The sequence below is a fragment of the Rhea pennata genome, chromosome Z (assembly GCF_028389875.1).
Source record: "Rhea pennata isolate bPtePen1 chromosome Z, bPtePen1.pri, whole genome shotgun sequence".
Lineage (NCBI taxonomy): Eukaryota > Metazoa > Chordata > Aves > Rheiformes > Rheidae > Rhea > Rhea pennata.
Window position 1 is genome coordinate 80341214 of NC_084702.1, and position 19260 is coordinate 80360473.

Here is a 19260-nt window from a genome sequence, read left to right on the forward strand (position 1 = left end):
TTTTTTCTTTTTCTAATTCTTTGTTGATGGTATGAACATAGTCATGGGAGTAATGTATCATCTTAATTTCTGTTGCAGAATCAGTGAAGAGGGAAGCCGTAAAAAGTGGTGTGTGAGGCCAAATGGGATAGGTGGGGCAGGGGGCAGAGATGGCTGGAAATGAAAATCTAAGAGCAAAAGTGGCTAAGGCAGAGTCCCGCTGCTCCACCGAAGCCGAAAGGATGTGTGCTGCCATCTTTCAGACCCACAGAACAGTCTCTGTGGAATAAAACAATTACAAACCAGCCTATTTCCGAGCTTAAATTACATGATATTTATGGAATCGTTTATGCCAGAATTAGCTTTGCTTCAGAATTTTGAAAGTAGCCTTAACTCCCAGCGTGCCCCTTTATTGCACAATTAACTCTTTTCACAAGCTTAATGTTATCTTTCCTAGAGAATTCAGAAAATGTGCACTGAAAATCTGTATTTATGTTATAATAATATCCTCTAATGCTCTTCAGATTATTTTGGTGGGTTTTTTCTTCTTTTATTAGGTAGCAAAATGGGAGGATTAGTTTTTTTTTTTTTTTTTTTTTTTTTTTTTTTTTTTCCTGTTCACTGAGACTAAAGTTATCATGCCGTTATCTGAGTTGCTTGAGAAGCAGTCCAGAAGTGTCTCTGAGTTTGTGGCAGAAATTCGCCCACTCTTTTTCTTCATCATAAGGAAGCACTTGGCAAAGCTCCATTATACTTTCCAAACAGTTGTCGTAATTTCTTTGGAGGAATTTATCAAGGGTAAAGTAAAGGTTAAAATCCACTTGTACCAACTCAGTGTTTGCCTATTATAGATAGGCATTTCAGCCACCTCCAGAGAGACAAATTTCTAATAAAACTGTAACGGAACAAATTTGTCACCTGGCTTCTAACAGTTCTCCGAGAGGTTGATGATTGCATCGATATACAAGTACAGCATTTGCTGGAAGTGTAAATGTTCCTGCTTGTATGCAGAATAATGTGTTTTATGCAGGATAATGTGTTTTATGGGCCTGGTATTGCATCCATTGAAACCAAAGGAGAAAAAAACCTTCTTGACTTTAGAGAGCTTTGGATCAAAAGATGGAAAGCAGGATGATGTTTGGGGCTTCTAAAGCATGTTTTTTCTTTAGATTCTGAGGAAAAGCATGGTGTGTAAAGCTTGAAACTTAAATGAGAAATCGCTTTTTCAAAGCAGCAGTAGTGTGCAGCAATCATAAAATTCAGCAACTACGGAGATCAATACTATCTGATCATTTGAATAATGAGGCCAAGTGATGCTGGTTATGTCCCATTTCATCTGGAGGAAGTAGGAGACTCCATCACCATCTACAGCCGCCTTTGAAGCACTTTGGTTCATTAAGTCCTTTCAGAGCTGCATATCAAATGTTGTTCGGGTAACTAAGTATCTCCAAATCTGTTCACATCCTTTGTATTGATTTATTAAACTGTTTCCTATATTTTTATGTACTCTCTAATCTATTTACTTCTGCTCTTTTCTGTGAATACTTAGGCAGGCTCCTGTGTTGCTGCTGTATTTTTATTTTGTCCTTGGTATGGTTTTTGTTTACACCTGGCAGTATTCGGCACCTTGCTTCTTCCGTCCAAGTGGGTTATTGAAGGGAAGTTCGTAAGGCATTTACCAAGAGACGTAGCGTTCCTAGGGAGCGGGGCACGTGCTGCGCATCCCTGTGTAGACCCTGAACCCACCATAGATGCTTGCACCTGGGACGTGCGAGAGGCAAGCAGAGCATGAACTTGGGCTTGGTGAGCACTGCGGAGAGCTCGCAGGAGTAATTTAAAGGAAAAACTCACAAAGTATCATCAAAAGAGTTTATGCTACAGAAGGACGACTCCCCAGGAGGTGTCAAGAGGAGGCTGTTTTTTATTTGTTTTCCCCCTTCTTACAGGTCATTTTTGTGAGTGCACAAGTATTAATTAAAAGTCTGCTATTTTCACAACCTTTCGTGCAACAGGAAATAAATACAGGCTCATAATATATAGTTGGAATTAGTATTATTAATTCTCAGCTCTGCCCTGTAGCTGTGGGTAGGAGATAAAGCCATGTAGCCAGACTTCAGCAGCGCGCCGTCATTCTGATACATACTCTGCGTTGCCCTGTGCCGTCAAATACGGTAAGGTGAAATTTGATCCTGGACCAGTCATTTATGAAGGCTGAGGAGATGAAATGCAGATTTTGTGCTTTGGACATCTTTGCACTCGAGACAGTTTTGCCAGTTGATGAGGCTATTAAGTCTGTTGAAATCTGTGTTGTAAAGTCCTCCATTAATGCTGACTGCTGCTGTTCCATCTCTCTTGGTTCATGTGTTTTATATGAATGATTTCACCTGCCTGGCAAGACTGAAGCTAATCTGCTTAAATTAAATTCACAAATTTTTTTTGGACAATGTTTTATCTTGCTGTTTATCTTGCTGTATCACTTGTTTTCACATCAGATAGAAACAGGACCAAAATACTTACTTATGTCATATTAGGTACAGCCTGGAATTTCTAAGAGTTGACATCTGGTGTAATTTATTCAAACTGGGTAATCTCTGAAATTGTTTTTCTGCAAGCAGTGTGTGACAAAGGTTTCTAATTTTTTAATAGTTGCTTTCTTCTTCCTATAAAGTTACGACAGAGAAAATTGAAGCAAACGAGGAATGTGATATGATACTATGCAGTGAAAACTTCCCTCTTATCTCCTGGATGGTACACAAATAATCACGCACTAGTTACAGATAAAATGTTAAGTGCAAAAAACCCGAGTATTTTCACGGAACAGGGCACAACAACATCACATGTGACACTAATCATAGTGACTGCAATATCTGCTGCTTTGCTCTGCCTTTCTGTAAAGCTCCTGCAGCTGCTCATGGGTCCTGCAGCTTGCTCGCCGGGCGCTAAGGGGAGGACTGCGTCGGCTGAGGTAGGGCGGCAGCGTTGGGGACGCACCGCGTTGCTGAGCGGAGACGACAGCAGCTGAATAAGCCTAGCTGTGCACCGGGTGCCTGCGTGCACGAACATTTGCCTGGGGGCAAATGCTCAATAACCCTTTGCACTGTTCAAACGTAAGTGAACTTAGCTGCTCCAGAGTTCACTGGAGCTACGCTCGAGTCAGCCTGCGGTAATGGTCTTCCAGTCGAGCCCTAAGCTCTTCAGTGGCTTGAGTAAAGGTACAGCATGGTGTCTTCCAGGGGCTCCTCCTGTGCAAGGCTGGTGGTATGGAAGTCTTCTGTGATAAAATGTACTTGCTTGAAACCAAACACTTAATTTACACAGTGAACAAGTATGTTGGACATAGCACTGCCAAGTTACTTGGTAAATTCTGAAAACTTTGAGTTTTCTAGGATATTCTAGTCCTCGTCCTTCATGGCCTTCGTGGCCATGACCTTGAGAGCAGATGGGACACAAGTGCATCACTGCGTGTGTAATTCTTAACACCTCCTGGTCTTTTTTTGAAAGGGAGATAGCCATTAAGGGCCAAAGCTGCTGGAAAGCTAACTGTGCTGCTCTGAGATCCCGCTTGGGGTGGTGAACTGTGGCCAGCAGCTGGGAATCCTCCCCATTGCTAATGTAACCGGATACTTTCTAAACTTCCATTTTTAAAGATTGCTCTATTTATTACTTAGACAGGGAATAGCAGCAAGGTGCTAGGTGATTTAGGTCATTGCATGCATTTTTGGCATGACTTCAGAGGGCTTGGTTCAGGACTGTAGCTGAGATTACTTTTGATTTTCCTTGACAGTTCTACTGCACCTTCCTTTGCTGGTAATTGTATGATATTAAAGCTTCTGAAAGCCAAATAACTTTTTAAATTTAGTGTCATTGGGAGGCAGGACTGTAATCAAACCTGGGCCAGTCAGTCATGCTGGAGGTCTACCCAGAAGTCTACCTCTTTCTTTAAAATGAGATAAGAAGTACTGTACCAGATGAAGCCAGGTTTGCTGTGCTTAATTGGCAGAGCTGCGCCAGTCACCCAAGGTTAGGCAGAAGGAGATTTTCCTTCCGTGCTGCCGTGTACAGCCCTGGAGGGGGCCTGCGAGCAGCGCGTGGTGCCGGCGCCGCGGAGGCACAGGACGCGGGATGGCGAGCGCGAGCACAGCCGCTGCGGGATGGCGGCCCAGGGTGGTCCTTGGAGGACATGTGCTCTCGTTCGGACAAAAGTTAAGTCTTCCAGCCTCTGTGATGCAGGAGAGAGGGCAGAGGGATGATGGCAGCGATGCCTTCTGAGCCACAACGTGTGCTTTTCAGGAAATAGCAGCCAAAGAGGGTGACCCTTCGCGGTGGAGGGACTCTCTGCGTATTAATCATGTTCAGTGATGTGCGTGCACTTTCACCATGTCTGTTTAATCTCACACTGTATTTTTTTGCTGTCTTGATCTCTCGCTCTTGCAGCTATAACCAAAAAGGCCTTTTTAAATTAGACTGAACTTCAGGAACTTAGTCAGATGCATACGTCGGTGTGTATCCATACACAGAAAACTGAACTAAATCGTCCTGGTCATGCTCTTAAGATAATTGGGAAGCCTGAATGGCTCAGGTGTAGTCTGTGGAGGAAACATGGTTTAAACACATATCACCTGCTGTGTTATGGGGAAGGGCTCTGGATATGTGCTGAGCAAGTACTTGTGGTAGGGCTGGGTGATCTCCAGAGGTCCCTTCCAACCTAACCTAGTCTATGACTCGATTGCTTCATGCTGGCCTTCTGTTACTTATTTCCTCGTCAATGCGGCTCAGCAAAGCAATGCAATGCAGATTCCTGTAGTGCTGGCTGTGCTTTGGATCCATCCCACCTGAATCTGCGTGCTTATCTGAGCCAGCTGAAACATAGCACCCAGATCTCTTGCATTAGTGATACGGCAAGGGCTGTGGACCTTCTGGAGCGTGGTTCAGCTAAGTAGTATCTCCTCCTCTGAGTAAGTATTGAAATGCTTCAGCTAAGTACATAAATTAACTAGAATGAGTCTGGGCCTGAATGTGTAGAAGCAACTTTGTAAGGAAATGAAACTTTGCTGCTGTAGTAAACGAAAAACAGTTGGGGCTTGGACTAGATCCTGTATTGTTCGCTGTAGAAGAATATCCTGCTGTAGTTCTGTATGTCAATGGTGGCACCAATTATAAATAAATCAAGCACAGGTTAACAGGAGATGTCCAGGGCAAGACTTTCAAGCTGAAGAGATTTCCCTTAACCTTATAACTACCTGACATTATTTCTACGTGTGGGGGGAGTTAGGCAAATCTGTTGAATTTCATGAACTCAGGCTGATTTTAGGAGGAAAAAAGTGTGTTCCTCTATCTGTCAACTTTAACATCAAGTTTTTTTAAGAGTCTGCCTGCAGTTTCAAACTATTCTTTCTCTTTCTATATAACCTGAAACATCCTAGTGCTAGTTCTGATGCTGATATAAGATGGCCAATGCTTGTGCAAAATGCCTATTAGAGGACTTTCAGTGGAAGTAGGACATGAAACCCAATGTTCAGTGCATGATGGCATATTAATGTGTGCTTCTATCAGCAGAGAGGATTGTGTTCTCGCGGTGTAAACAGGAACCAGTTGAATGAATGCGACATACAGGCACCACAAGTTGAGACTGTCTTCAGAACTACTGTGGAAACCTTTCTGGAGTAATTCAGTATGAATTCCAGTTGGATTTATCTAACTGTTGCTCTTCAATGAAATATTTGGCTTTTTGCCATTAATAAGTGAAAACTCAAAAGCATACTTGCTTTTTATTTTCAGGTATCAAGAGTTTGTTTTTTTTATCTATATATGTAGCTATAACTATGATTTATTTATGATTGATAGTTGCTTCTCTTAAGCTGAAAAAAATGACATTTGAAAGGGCATATTCTTTCCTTTTTTCCTATAGCTTAAAAAAATAAGAAAATCTGTTTTTATGTCTAAGTTAATGTTTTCTGGAACTCTGCATAACGCTATTGAACGTGCGCAGGGGATGAAAAGTATTTAATTAAGGAGATGCCAATGGGTGCAAAATTTAAAGGCCCATGCTGATTGACCCTCACCATTAATCCTAAAATCGATATAATACATTAGATAGTCTAATGACTTCTAGTCACTTACCTTTCCCAGATGAATTTGGTGTCTAGGTCCCATGATAATTAAGGGACCTCCAGCACTTCAATTTTTGGAGAAAAAGATAATTAAACTGAAAATGTAGAGATCAAAACTGCAATAATTACTGAAGATAATGTTTTTTTCACTGCTGGCTGGAGCTGGAGATATTTAAGGCGATATGTGATACCTGGATTTCCCTTGTGTTTCAGCCAATGTTTTAGAGAATTCAGAAAGCTAATTTGTCACACTGTCCCGTGTGACAGGACAAGAGGGAACGGGCAGAAATTGAAGCACAGGAAGTTCCGCCTGACCGTGAGGGGGAATTTCTTCTTTTTGAGAGTGACGGAGCATGGGACCAGGTTGCCCAGAGAGGTTGTGGAGTCTCCTTCTCTGGAGCTCTTCAAGACCTGCCTGGATGCAACCCTGTCTACCATGCTGTAAGTGACCCTGCTGAGCAGGGAGGTTGGACTAGATGATCTCCAGAGGTCCCTTCCAACCTTAATGATTCTATGAAAAGCAGAAGAGCAGACCAGAATTCATGAATAAGATCAGCCTTGGGGTGCAGAACGTGGAGGAATTAAACAGTGGGCAGGCTTTATAATGCTAAAATAATAAAAACAGGCTGAGGAATGGGCATCTGGAGTCTGGAGGTCTCTGAGATGAATTAAGTGTTTTGATTTACCCTGGGGAAGATGGCAGAACGCCTTCATTTTTCACGAAATGCCAGATTTTCCGAGTTTCATTTTGGAGCTGTGGGAGATGTGAACCACAAGGGCTGCCTCGCTCTCCGTTCAGATGCCCTTGCCACGTGCCTGTGAAGCCTTTCATTTCGAAGCTGTGTTTAATGTGTTATAAGGGTACGTGGGCCGTTCCCCCCAGCACCTGCCCGAGGAGCTGGAGGGCTGAAATAACTGATTCACAGTCCTGCAAGGTGCAAGCTCCGAATGCACGATATTTAAAAGAATGTTCTTTTGTAGCTGTGCAGCGATAGGTATTGCTTGCTGCCAAATTCTCCTGCATTTCCTTGTGCTACTGAAGTGAAGGGACCAAATATGGAAAACCTTAACTCGGCCGGTCCCCATGCCATTAATTAGAGTTTTGAGGATTAATTGAACATAGTCCGAACGAGCACAGCCTCGGTTATTCATAGTGGTGGGCTTTGGTCCCTTGGCCAAAGGCGCCCGGACACGCAGGGATTCGCTGCCTACGGGGTCAGGGTTTCGCGGGAGACAGGAACGGGTTCGAAGTGGGAAGGCCCGGCAGGGCTGGGCAAGTGCGGTGTGCAAGAGGGCAGGCGAGAGCCGTGAACCAGCAATACATTTTGACAGACATTTGTTTGAATTTGAAAGTCTCCCTCAGGCTCTTCGCACTGTATTTCTGTTTTCAATTAAGTTCTGCTCCTGCTAGTACTCAGCCACGTATTTGATAGCTGGCTTAAAAATAGTGCCAGAACCTCCCCATTTCATGTGAACTTTCACTGGTGGTTTAATTGGATACGGGGTCAGGAGACATTCAGATTTCAGGTCTTCTTGCGGAAAGTCAGTAATAAACTTCACTGTTACTTGCTCATTAAAACAGTTTTATTAAACCACATTTTATTAGCTTTCAGAACTGAACCTAGTGATAAGAGATTTGTGTAATCAAAAGGAAAAGTAACACTCTTTCGTGCATACAGAGATGTGACAAAACTCAACTTCAAAGTGCAGTTTGTCAGTAGGACGCAAAGAGCACCTGCGACTTGGGGAGGTCATCAAAGAAAGTTAAACAAAGTTTTGTCGGCAAAACTTCAGAACATATTTAACAAGATATACTTTTGTTACAAAAGGGAAAGAAAGGGAAAACACAAGGGAAAACACGTGATGTCCCACTAGCACGTGGTGATGACCTTTCCCATAACGGCTGCCGGCGTTGTGTACCGGGGCTTTTCTTTCCTGGGACGTTAGGCTGCAGCGCTCTGCGATGCTCAGAGCAGGTTGGCAGACGCAAGCGCTTCCCTTAGGATCCTTAGCCTGACGGATTGTCACCACGTCCTGGGCTAACGTTGTACGTCCGGGGCCGTGCCTGGAGGCTCTGGCTCTCTTGCCTCTGTCTCCCCAGCAGAGAAGCCATTCAAAGCACACCTGAACATCTCCACCGGGAAGTTTAAAACCCTACAATCTCCATTTCTCACATCCAGATCCTGAGCCTTTTTTAAAAGAAGTGATTACTAGTATTGACTGAAGCTTTCTCGTGAGCCAGACATAGCTCTCAGGGTAAGGAAAATAGGAGCACAGGATGGGGGGGCTGAAGATCCTTCCCTGGGATTTCCATGTACGCCTGTCTGTCTGTGGCCTGTTCCTAAGGAAGAGCCTGTGGTCGGCGGCAGGAGGTGCTACGGCTCCGCATCTGCGAGGGCTGCACAAGCCTGTTTGCAGCAGACTACTCAAGAGGGGAAGCGCAGGCAGCAGTGATAGGCCCAACAGAAATCAGAGTACTAAGTCGATGTAGTTGCTCCCTTAGGCTTCGCTGGCTTACCATTAACAGTATGGCAGGAAGCACCTGACCCAGCCTTCACGGGAAATTGTGGAAATGACGACTCCAGACCAGTTTTGCTGGGTCCTGCCAAGGTCCTGCCAAGGTGTTTGCAGGAACGAGTAAGTTGCTACAGAGTTAACCTAGCAGCCCATGAAAAACACTTGAGAGCTGATTTAGATCATCAACCACCAGGAAATCCACAGAGCTCCCAAGTTGTGCCTCTTGCAGGGGGCTGGGTCTCCTTGCTTCCCTGTCAAAGAGAAGTCAAAGTGAGTGTGCGACCCTCCGAGGGAGAGCGCAGGTGCAGAAACAGCAAGGGCCTTCTTCTGATGGCAGGTGGGCCACAGCACAGGGTAGTCACTTGTTCCTTAAAAACTACACCAAGGAACCCGAAACATTATCTGATCTCAATAATGGGAAAAGGAATACTGGTTCTGGGCTTGTTGGACAACTGTCTGTGCAGATGTTTGCCCCAAAGTAGTGTTTTTTACTGATCTGCAAGAGGGGTAGTACATGCAGGTAGGCGGATCAGGAATTTTTGCCCTCAAATTCTAGCCATTGTTACACAGACAGTAGATGAAGGCTGGGTTATGCAAAAACGCTGTTGCACCAGAAAGGCGCAGAGTGGAGGTGAGTAACATAGTGAGGGGTTAGTTGGTTGGTTTGCTGGTTTTGCCCTGTACAGGGAGGAGTTCCTCCTGTCTCACATTTCTCTGTGCAGACGTTGTATTTGCTTGGGACCTTCTGACACGCGGCATCGCTCCAACTTGACTCAGGTGGCTGTAGCTCTCTGACATTTCCATATGCATTCATGAAGCTGCTGCACAGATGACCTATGTATGTACATGGTGTTCAGACCACTTGGGAAGTCCTACCGCAACCTCCGTTAGGAGTAAATCAGTGTGTATCCTGGTTATGAAATAGGGAAGCCACAGCATTCCTCTCTGGATGTAAGAATTGCCACCCCTGCAACGTTCTGCAGTTTTTCCCTCCTGTTCCTTGATTGTCAATACCTTTGTGTTTTTGTAGCCTAGGATTTTGTAGCCTACTCATCTTCATCTTCCATCTTTGAGGAATTCAACAAAAGTTTTATATCCATTTGTGGAATTTATCTCTTTTGAGCTGTTTGCGCGTGATTCTGTGTGAACCCTCCTGCAGCCCTTGTCCCATCCTCCAGGTCTGACTTGGACGACCGTCCCAGGCACGCTGCATGCTGAACCGTGCCAGGTGAGTGCCTTTCTCTGCAGACACCTGCTTCTGCTCTACACTCAAAATAGCATATTTTGCCCTGCTGGGTTAGCCCTTTCTATCTTATCATTTCTGCTGGGAAGCTTTTTATGCAAGAGGCCCAAAGCAACCCTGGCCGGGTTAATAATATGTCATGATAAGCAGTTGTGCTTTGCACGCTGATGTGGCCTTACCTCAGCACGCTGCATACACGTGAAGACTCACAACCCTCTGTTGCAGCAAGTATTTCAGTGGACAAGGAGAGAAGAAGGAGCTTTATTTAAAAAAAAAAAATACTATAAAAACCTAATGTCAGAGCTAAGACCAAATCTGGCACTCAGAGCGTGGAAACAAGAACTTTGTCGCTAGTTTTAACTCATTTAAATTTTCTTTTTTTGTTGCTGTTTTTGTGTGCAGTGTTGACAGTGTTCAGTCTTTGGCTGTGGCAGGCAGCCAACATACTCTACGCAATTTTCTCTCCCTGCAGAGCAACAGGGAATTAGCTACATGCGAGTGACCTCTGGGCAGCTCCTGAGATCAGTGTGTACATTAACATTATTTAAAATGGAATTTTTTTGAAATACTCTGCAGCTTTTGTTTTTAATCTGAATCTTAATAACCTAATTACTTTGAAATTGTTGCGCCTTTTGCTTTATGAACTCTTAATCATAAGGCTCTCAGGCAGATATCGTTTAAGTAATCAGCGTCAGTATCATCAGTAATTAAAGTGCTAGCCAACTACAGGTGCTGCTAACTGCTAATCAATTAAATGCATTTGTAATTGAAAACTTGATTGAAGTATTGATAGTTGTTTTTGATCCCTAGACCTGTAAAATGGTGATTGGTTTTCTTAAAGTTGACTGGAATGCTTTGCAAATTTGAAACACGTAGAAGGGGTTGCGAAGGAGGGAGATGAAGTATACTGTGAAATTCAGCCTTGCCCTGCTCTGCTGGTGGGAATAAACACGGTTCCGTAGACCTGATGTGGCGTGATGGGCTGTTGAGCAAGTGCGTGGACTTTAAGAAGTTAGTGAAGCACCTGGGGTCACTTGGAAACTGGAAAGTTTGCATTAAAGGGAAGAAGAGCTGAGACCAAATGTAGAAAAGTTCGTTGTAAGTAATTGTGTTATTGAAACAAGAGTGAGTTCAAATGAAAAGAAACACATTATGGTGGTTATGGGAGTTAATTGTAGATAGGTTTTCCCATTACATTTTTTTTTTTTAAATAAAAACTTATTAGCCCAGCTCTGACTGAGAACTCAAAGTTTTGAAAATTTTCATGAAGGTAGCACACACACATATGTATATATTTTAAAAAAAATAGTTCAAGTGAATGAAACTTTCCAGTTGCCTCGAAAGGTTTTGCTTTTAATCATTTTACTTTAAAAATGAGTATAAATTAGTTTGAATTTTCTGAGACAGGCACTTGAGGTGAGTTGCTTCAGATGTTCCTCGTTTGTACATTAACTATAAAAAGAACTTGACCTGCTAATTTAAAATGTTTAAAGTTAGATGAGAGGGATCTCACTTTCCTAGTTGGGTAACATTAAAATTGTGTTAAGTGAGAGAACTGTTGGGCCGAGAAGTTGGCATTTATCAACAGAAAAATGCGGTTCTGTGTGGTATTTTGAATGCCAAGTGATTCAGCTAAAAAGCCCTCAGTTTGACTGAGCATGAATCTTTCCCAAATCTTTTTTAATGCAACCAAACTTTGGAAGCAGACGATTCCATGATGGCAGAAAGATAGACATCTTTGATAGCAAATGAGCTTTTTTTCTTTTTTCTTTTTCCCCTCCCCTCATGTGTTTATTTGCAAAGTTCCTTGTTTCTTTGTTTTTGTTCCTCTGGCACCATAAACACATACATGCTTCAGGTTCCTGGCACTTCTAAGTCTTGTATTTGGTGATGTTTCATCCTGTGTTCCAGTTAGTGAAGGCCACCAGAGGCATTTTTATCCTGCAGTTTCTTGCCCTGGTATATCGTTGCTTTTTTTTTTTTTTTTTTTTGACTATGGTCGTTAAATAGTTTAAGGATTTGATGATGCAATTTTAATGTAAGAGCTGTTTGGAGACTTAGAAGAGAAACACCCCCGAGGAGAATGATGCTGACCAGAAAGGTCTTTGTGTCTTAACAGCCCTCAGGGTTTTTTTTTTTTTTTTTTCTGATGATTATCTTCACTTGGGAATAAAAGTGGTTTTATGAAACACCATGGCCAGGGATGTTAAAATCGCTTGTATCCAAGGCAACTGCCAACGGCCTCGACACATATGTGTAAGTTAATTTTCAGCCGTGGCGCTGGTGGAGCGGCAGGAGCTCCTCGCCCGCGGCGCAAATGGAGCCAGGACTCTGAGGCGCTCTCTAAACTTTTTTTTTTTTTTTTTAATATAGTAATAAAATGTAAAGCAGCTAAATAATCTCCTTAAAAAAAAAATAGTTGCAAGAGCAAGTGATTGTCGCGGGGTGGAAACGTCCAGTGTTGCAGGAGGAGGTGACGGTTCCGATGGCCTTTTCCAAAAACCGATCTCCGTTTGTTCTCGCGAAGTGTCGAGATCGGATGACTTGAGGCCTTTCAGATTCAGACATCCTCGTGTTACAGAAGGTGTCGTGCAGCATCTCCGTAGCTGTGGTTTCGAAATAGATCTGCTTTCACGTATAACGATAGCGTAGTTGGCTCCTGTGCCACGTGCAAAGTGCACGCGAGGTATTTCTTGGGATGCGCCTCCTCCTTCTGCGGGGGACTTGCACACAGCGAAGCCTCAGAACATTAAGCACCTTTGCTTCACCTCAGGATGCTTAATTTCCTGGTGAAATCTATTATTTTTGCAGTTATGCCAGGCTTAGCACATCTTACTGCAAAAATGACACATTGATTTTTTTCATGTTTTCAGGCCAAACGAAAACATTTACTTTAGAGATTAAGCACTAGCTTGCTTTAAAATATACCTGAGTCCTGCTGTTTTTCAAAACATACGTGTTTGGGAAATAAATATTTTTTTTTCCTACAAGGGAGCTGTTCAAGCAGTTCTAATTTAATTGTTAGCAAAACCAGAAGCTGAACGCCTCTGCAGGTGGAGTTCGCTCGCAGGAGATTACCGAGGCCAAGATTAATCGTCAGCACTAAAAAAGCGCCTCAGCTAGACGCTTGCATGAATTTTGGCCGGCAGTGAAAGGCTGGTTCGCGGGGGCGCGGGACGGCGCCTGCGTACCGGCAGGGCGTTAGGAGAGCTTCTGGTGGGGGTGTCAGGCCTGCGGTCCTGATGCAGCTCACAGCCTTGGTAGGAGAGCGATTGCCTTCTGGATGTATGGAAACCATGATACTTCGGAGTTGTTGTTAATAACGTTTAATACGTGTCGCCACAACGTTTTACAGACCTTGGGTACCGCGAAAGCCAATTGCTAATACTAGTGATCTGTGCAAATACCTGTTTGTGAACATCTACGTCCAGAGGACTAATGACTGAAATAAACTGACAAGCAGTCTTTGACGGACTTGCAGACACTTTGATTTGATGAGATGTGTGAGTTTTTGGGTGGTGCTCATTTCTGATCAACGCAGAGGTGATATTTCAATTCTTCCTTACTTTGATTGGGTTTCTAACTATGTAGTCTGGAAAATGTGGGGATAAAAATCGCCTGTGCTTTTGGAAACTATGGGAAAGATTGCGAAGATTCAGCTCCGGCTTAGTTAGATCGGGTCAATACCTACTCTCTTTGGAGAGATTTATCCCATTCAGCTGAAGCGGCAGGGATCGTGCCGCGTAGTTTGCAGTCTGTAACGAAATAGCCTTGGAGAGCTGGTGTCACACGGATATTCTGCTCCTCCTCAGCAGCACTGGGACTGCTCCTCAGCAGGGCCGTTCTGAGACGTCCGGCGCTTGGTGGCTCTGCGTGAGGGCAGCACAAGCGCCGGCTCCCACTGAGCTGCGTGGGACGATTTTCTTCGGATGCAAGGCAGGGCCACGCTCCCGTGAAAAGAAGAATCATTTTAGCAAAACGCTGGTGGCAAGCAACCTTTTACGATACTTTTCCACATCGTGCTTCAAGAAGGACTAAAAGGTCCATAAAATCGGCTTGTAAGCTGACTTCGTGTTACACTTTCCTTCGGAATGCTAGTACAATAGAAATGAAATATTTTCTTTCTGCGAGTTGCCCCCTGGATAAACGTGAAGGATTAGAGCCGTGGTTATTATGTCCTCTCTTAAGCAGAAGAAAGGACAAGAGGCCCGCCAGAAGCTCGGTCATTGATTTTCCTGGAGCAAAGGGTCGCGTGTTAAGTACTATTGATAGAAAGCATCATTGTGGTGTCCATGGAGACCAGGTTGAGGTGCAAGTGAACTGCTACCATTATAGCGACAGCTGTAGGTAGAGGTATAAAGAACCTGCTTTTTCCTCTAATCATATGGAAGATTCTACCTTGAGCATGGGCTCAAATCCGTTGCTCCTGGGAGGTGTGTCGTGCAGGGAAGTGGAGCGCTATTGACTTCAAGGAAGGGGCAAGGATGACTGGGGTCTCGTAAAGCCTGTGCAGTGCTTGGAGGTGTCACGGCTCCAAGTGCTTGGGTGCTTGGGCTGGAAGTCTTTCTTTTTTTTCCCTTTTTTTTCCCCCTTGAAGTATCAAATTCGGACTAGAAATAAGGCTTAATATTTAAATAGTGAAATTAATTATTTGTGCAGACAATGTGACAGGAACTGCTCTGAGCTGGCTGTTGCTGCAGTTGGAAAATCAAAGTGGGGTCGTTCTTAAGAGCTCTCCTCCAGTTTAAATGGGAGGCTGTGCATGGTTTTGCCAGTGGAGAGGGCAGCTCCAAAGGGTGGGTGCTTATTAAAAAAAAAAAAAAAAAAAAAAAAAAAAAAAAAGTTAATGTGACCTGTGCTCACTGATCACATAGCTGCAATAGTTCCTTAATCCTTAAAAACAATGAGCGTGTGAATATCACAGGTAGCTGTGCATGAGCCCTGCTATGTCCCTGTGCAGCAGGCCTTGTCTCCTGCTGCACTTGGACACAAACTTTTGACTGCTGTTTTAGCTGTAGAGTTTCTTGGTGCCTCAGATGGGTTTCCTTGGGCTAGAAGCTTCCTGTCCAGCTCCTCTGTCCTTCTGCATACTTCTTGCATCTTTATAGGCTTTTTCTGCTCCCCTTCCTTGGCTTCTGAAGCCAGGAGTGCTGCGGTGGGCCACCCTCCCTTCCCAGATGTGGCATTTGTCTCCACATCCTTCCTTGCCAGGTGCATTCAGCCAGGGTTGTGCAGCAGGAGCAGCAAACAGGCACAGATGTTGCAAAGGGAATTTGAGATCAAGCCTGTGCTTTGCTCCCGGGTGCTGTGGTATGCACCAGATTATTTTGCAAAAGGGTACGTGTGCGGATAATGCTAGCACACATGTCCCCTGAGAGCCTCTGGAGGTGTCTGGGTGCAGAAAGGCAGAATCGCTTCTGCCAGCTTCAGCTGCAGTGGGGAGTGCCTCCAGCTCGCCCACCCTGATGGTGAAATGGCTCAGCAGACGCTAGAGCCAGTCCTGCTTTTTTATACAGGTCCAGTATAATTGCACAATATAGAGGTCTCTTCTCTGGTTGCTGGAGGGCCTCACTGAGGGACTAAAGCACCCTGTGGTGGATGTGTCCTTGATTACAACTCCCTTTGGCCAGAAGCTCTTCATTTGACCAGATCCTGGTCCAAAGAGCACTTCCTCTGAACACAACGTGATCCAAGCTGCTGTTCGCCCCCTTGATGCCTCCTAGCTGTTTTAACTCATGTGAAGCTCAGCGATCCAGAAGTCATGACTCAAACTCCAGGTCGTCAGAATGTCTTCCCAATTATGGGATCGCTTTGCAGCTTTGCCCGTTGTTTTTGTCAGCTGTTTAATTTCTAAATTTTCTGTAGACAGTGCTTTGGGTGAAGGCAGAAGGCAGTTGGCGTTAATGCCTTTTCCAGCTTTAGACTGGTGTGATTTTTGTCCCTGCCAGTGGGATTTTCCAATCTACAGATTATTCCTGCAAACAGCTCCCTGCATGAACTAGGCAGCAGGTCCATGAAGGCCTTCCTGTCCCTCTGCTACTCTGTCATTTCTCCTCCATATTTAATTTTTTTAATCTCCAACTTCTCAGGATGCTCCTGGGTTTGGTATAAATGACTTTATAGGTCCTATTATCACCTTTTCACAAGGAAGTACAGTGCCAGCATTTCTAATTCTTCCATCCTGTTTAGATGAGTGTTGCAGGATAGGGGCAGGTGGAGCTTCAGAGGAGCTTTTCTTGTTCCTCGAGGAAGAGGCAGCAGGGCAGAGCTGCTCTTCCCTCCCCTCCTCTGAGGAAGTGCCCAGATGCTCTGTTCTCGGCTGTACCAGAGAAACCAGGCTATGACTGGTCAAAATGGCATTTTTTTCATAGCTAGGCTGGATTACACAAAAAAGCTGAAGTTCCCGTGGGCACGATGAGAACTCAGCACAACATTGTAATGAAATTGGAAGCGCTAGGAGTGCTCCAGTATCAAACAATGAGTTATACGTAGACATACCCCGGAGCTGTCAACAGAAATATGTTTTAAAGTCACTCTCTGGGCGTTTGCATTCTCCTATAAACATTTTTTATATGTAGGCAATTTCAATATGCAAAGTGACCAAATCTGTTTTTAATACAATCACTCCTTGAATTGAAAAATGGAGTTCGTTCTGCCCTAATGCAGAAAACTCGACATTATTTTACTCAGAATTGAAAACTTGCAGTATCGATTTTGAAATGCATAATTGATTGTAACAATAAATCACTAGGCAACATATGTATGAAAATTGATTTTGCTATTGCAATAATTAATTTGAAATGTGCTCTAACATTTATGCAGGGACTAAGCAACTCAATAACGGTAATAAATTGTATTTAGTCAAAAACTATCCACTGTGATGCAGTCAACTTTTTTTTGTCCAAAAATTTGTAATATAAGAGACTATATAGATACATTTGTGAGGCTTTGCTCCGTAAGATACTCTTAATATCCTGAATACCCTATATTCTGCTGAGTAAAGACTCTTAAAGGATTGGAGACTTGCAAAGAACAGCTGGGGTCCAGATTATTTTAGGAAAGAAATGTTAATGTTGTACAGTATCAGCTCTCTTATCAGTCCAGCCCAGTAAATCTGGTCTTTTTTCTGGACAAATTGGTAGAAGTGAATAAAGAATAGAATGAATAGACATATGGATGAACATGATATGATGGGGAAGAATCAATGCAGCTTTTGTGGAGGGAAGTCATGCTTGATGTACTTATTAAAGTCCTTTGAAGCAATCACTGAGCACATGGTAAAGAGATCCAGGTGATATCGTTGTCTTGGTTTTCCAAAAGGCTGTTGATAAGGTCCCTCACAAAAGACTCAGAAATGAAGAACAGATGAAGAAAAGAAATGAAGTTGCTGCCATGCAAGGGAAAAGATCCCTTTAAGAACAGCGACCGGCAAGGCAGCAAGCGAAGGATGGGAATAGGTGTGGGTTTTTCTCGAGCGAGGGATGCCAGCAGCAGAGTTGCACGGCGCTGTAGGAGGTCCTGTAGGAGGAACAGTGAGGAAACAACACTTAGCTATTCAGCATAGCAAAGGTGAAAGCTGCCTGCTGAAAGCTGTGGTAAGGCCTCTCTGTACTGACTGGGAGATGAAAGAGGAATGAAGTTCAGCGTGGTTAAATGGCAAGTGGCGCAGAGGAAGCCTAGGCACCCGCTGTCCATGCCCGCACATGTGCACCAGCTGCTGCTGCTCAGGCAGGAGATCTTGTTGCTAAAAGTCTGCGGCAGGAAAAATACAGCTGAGTTTCAGGATTTTCAGAAGATGAACCAAGTGCCAAGAAAGCTCTCATTGCACTGGTGCATGCACCCATGGTGCAGCCTCATGCCAACATGGTGCCTGTCCTCCCAAGGACTTTCTCCAGAGGTGCAGCAGAAGAAGAAGAGGTAGAAGGAGAGGTGGCTGGAGGGGCCCAATACGCAGACTGGCTTTCACAGTGGTAGGGACAAAGTTTCAGCAGACCCTGGAGGCAAGAAGAGGCAAGAATACAGCAGTGGAGGAATGTACCAAGATGTATTCTGAAGCAGTGGTTTCAGTTTGGGCTGTTAGACCAAGATAAGATCCTTCCTGCAAGTTAGATGTGACACGTAATATTTAGAAAAAAAGGAGTTGCTGGTCTAGGTTGTGTTTGTACTAACTGATGAATGATTCAGCTAAAATTTTCTTACATGTTGGAATGAGCAACCCAAGAGGTTTGACTTTCTTTGATTTGTGTGGCTATAATGGAGGTGTGGGAATGTCTCTACCAAAGTCTGCGGAACTAAAATGGCACAAAATGGTTAGAACTATTCAGACAAGTATTTTTATCCTGTAATCCAAAAGAGGAGACTCTGGCACTTCAGGCTGAGAAGTGAAATGAGTTGTGGTATCTACTTAACTCCTGAGCTGACATTTAAAGTATGGTGCTCTCATGGCCTGTTGAAATGAGAAATTCCTGAAAAGGGCAAATATCTGCCATAGATGATGCCTTGTCTATATAGCGATCTGCTGGTTTGTGCTGGCACCGAACGCATGGCTTTCTTCATACCATCGTTTGAGTCTTTTTGGACTTGAGTTGGACCTGTTCTGTAAAAAGTGACCAAGTTGAGTCTGTGTTGTTATGAGAAACAAACAAAGCCATGTTCTTCTCTTTTTTCTTTATAATTCCATTCATTTTATATAGTTCAGTTCTGTCATTTCTTTGCAAAAATTTCAACATTAATGTCTCCTCTGTTACAGAGCATCAAAGTGAGCTGGTTGCCCCCACCACCAGGTACACAAAATGGATTTATTACAGGCTATAAAATCCGACATAGAAAGACTACCCGCAGGGGCGAGATTGAAACGCTGGAGCCAAACAACCTCTGGTACTTGTTCACAGGTCAGTGTTCGCGTGGTGCAGCCTTGCAAGGTTTTGATGAATTAAATGCTTTGGGAATAAAATATACTTTCACTTCAAGGGAACATCGATTTCTTTGCTGGCAGGTAGCATTTACTATGTTGTGCAAAGACAATCTTTATATTTTTTTACCCTACCTTTTCTTTAACGTTTTTATTGTATATTTGTCTCCTAGATTTTATCATTTTCATTAGTGAATTTGAAGCCAAATTTCTTGTGTTCAGTAGCTTAAGCCTCACGTAGGTTTCTTAGAACACTCAGTCAGCATCTCAGATTTCCTTATGGATGCAAAAATATCCATTTCCCTAGTTTATTTTCTAAGATTTTAGAGGGAAAAATACCTCCTCACAAAACAAAGTGCAGTAGTAGATCACAGCCAAGCTGTAATTGCAGTGAATCAGTAGTCAGATCAGTATCATAAGGGTAACAGTGAATTCTAATAAATGAAAATTATGTTTCATTTGGGTTCTTGTAGAAGATGTTGCCCAAGACAGAACTGAGA

The 19260-nt window shown here is 43.6% G+C and overlaps 1 protein-coding gene across 1 annotated transcript in view; it reads left to right on the forward strand.

Annotated features, from left to right (window-relative positions):
- The window catches only part of DCC (DCC netrin 1 receptor), a 551739-nt gene that overhangs the window by 436717 nt on the left and 95762 nt on the right, over positions 1 to 19260 (forward strand). Inside the window, exon 13 of the mRNA XM_062599476.1 lies at positions 18599 to 18740. Coding sequence (XP_062455460.1) covers positions 18599 to 18740 — 142 coding nt within the window. The remainder of the gene's footprint in view (positions 1 to 18598; positions 18741 to 19260) is intronic.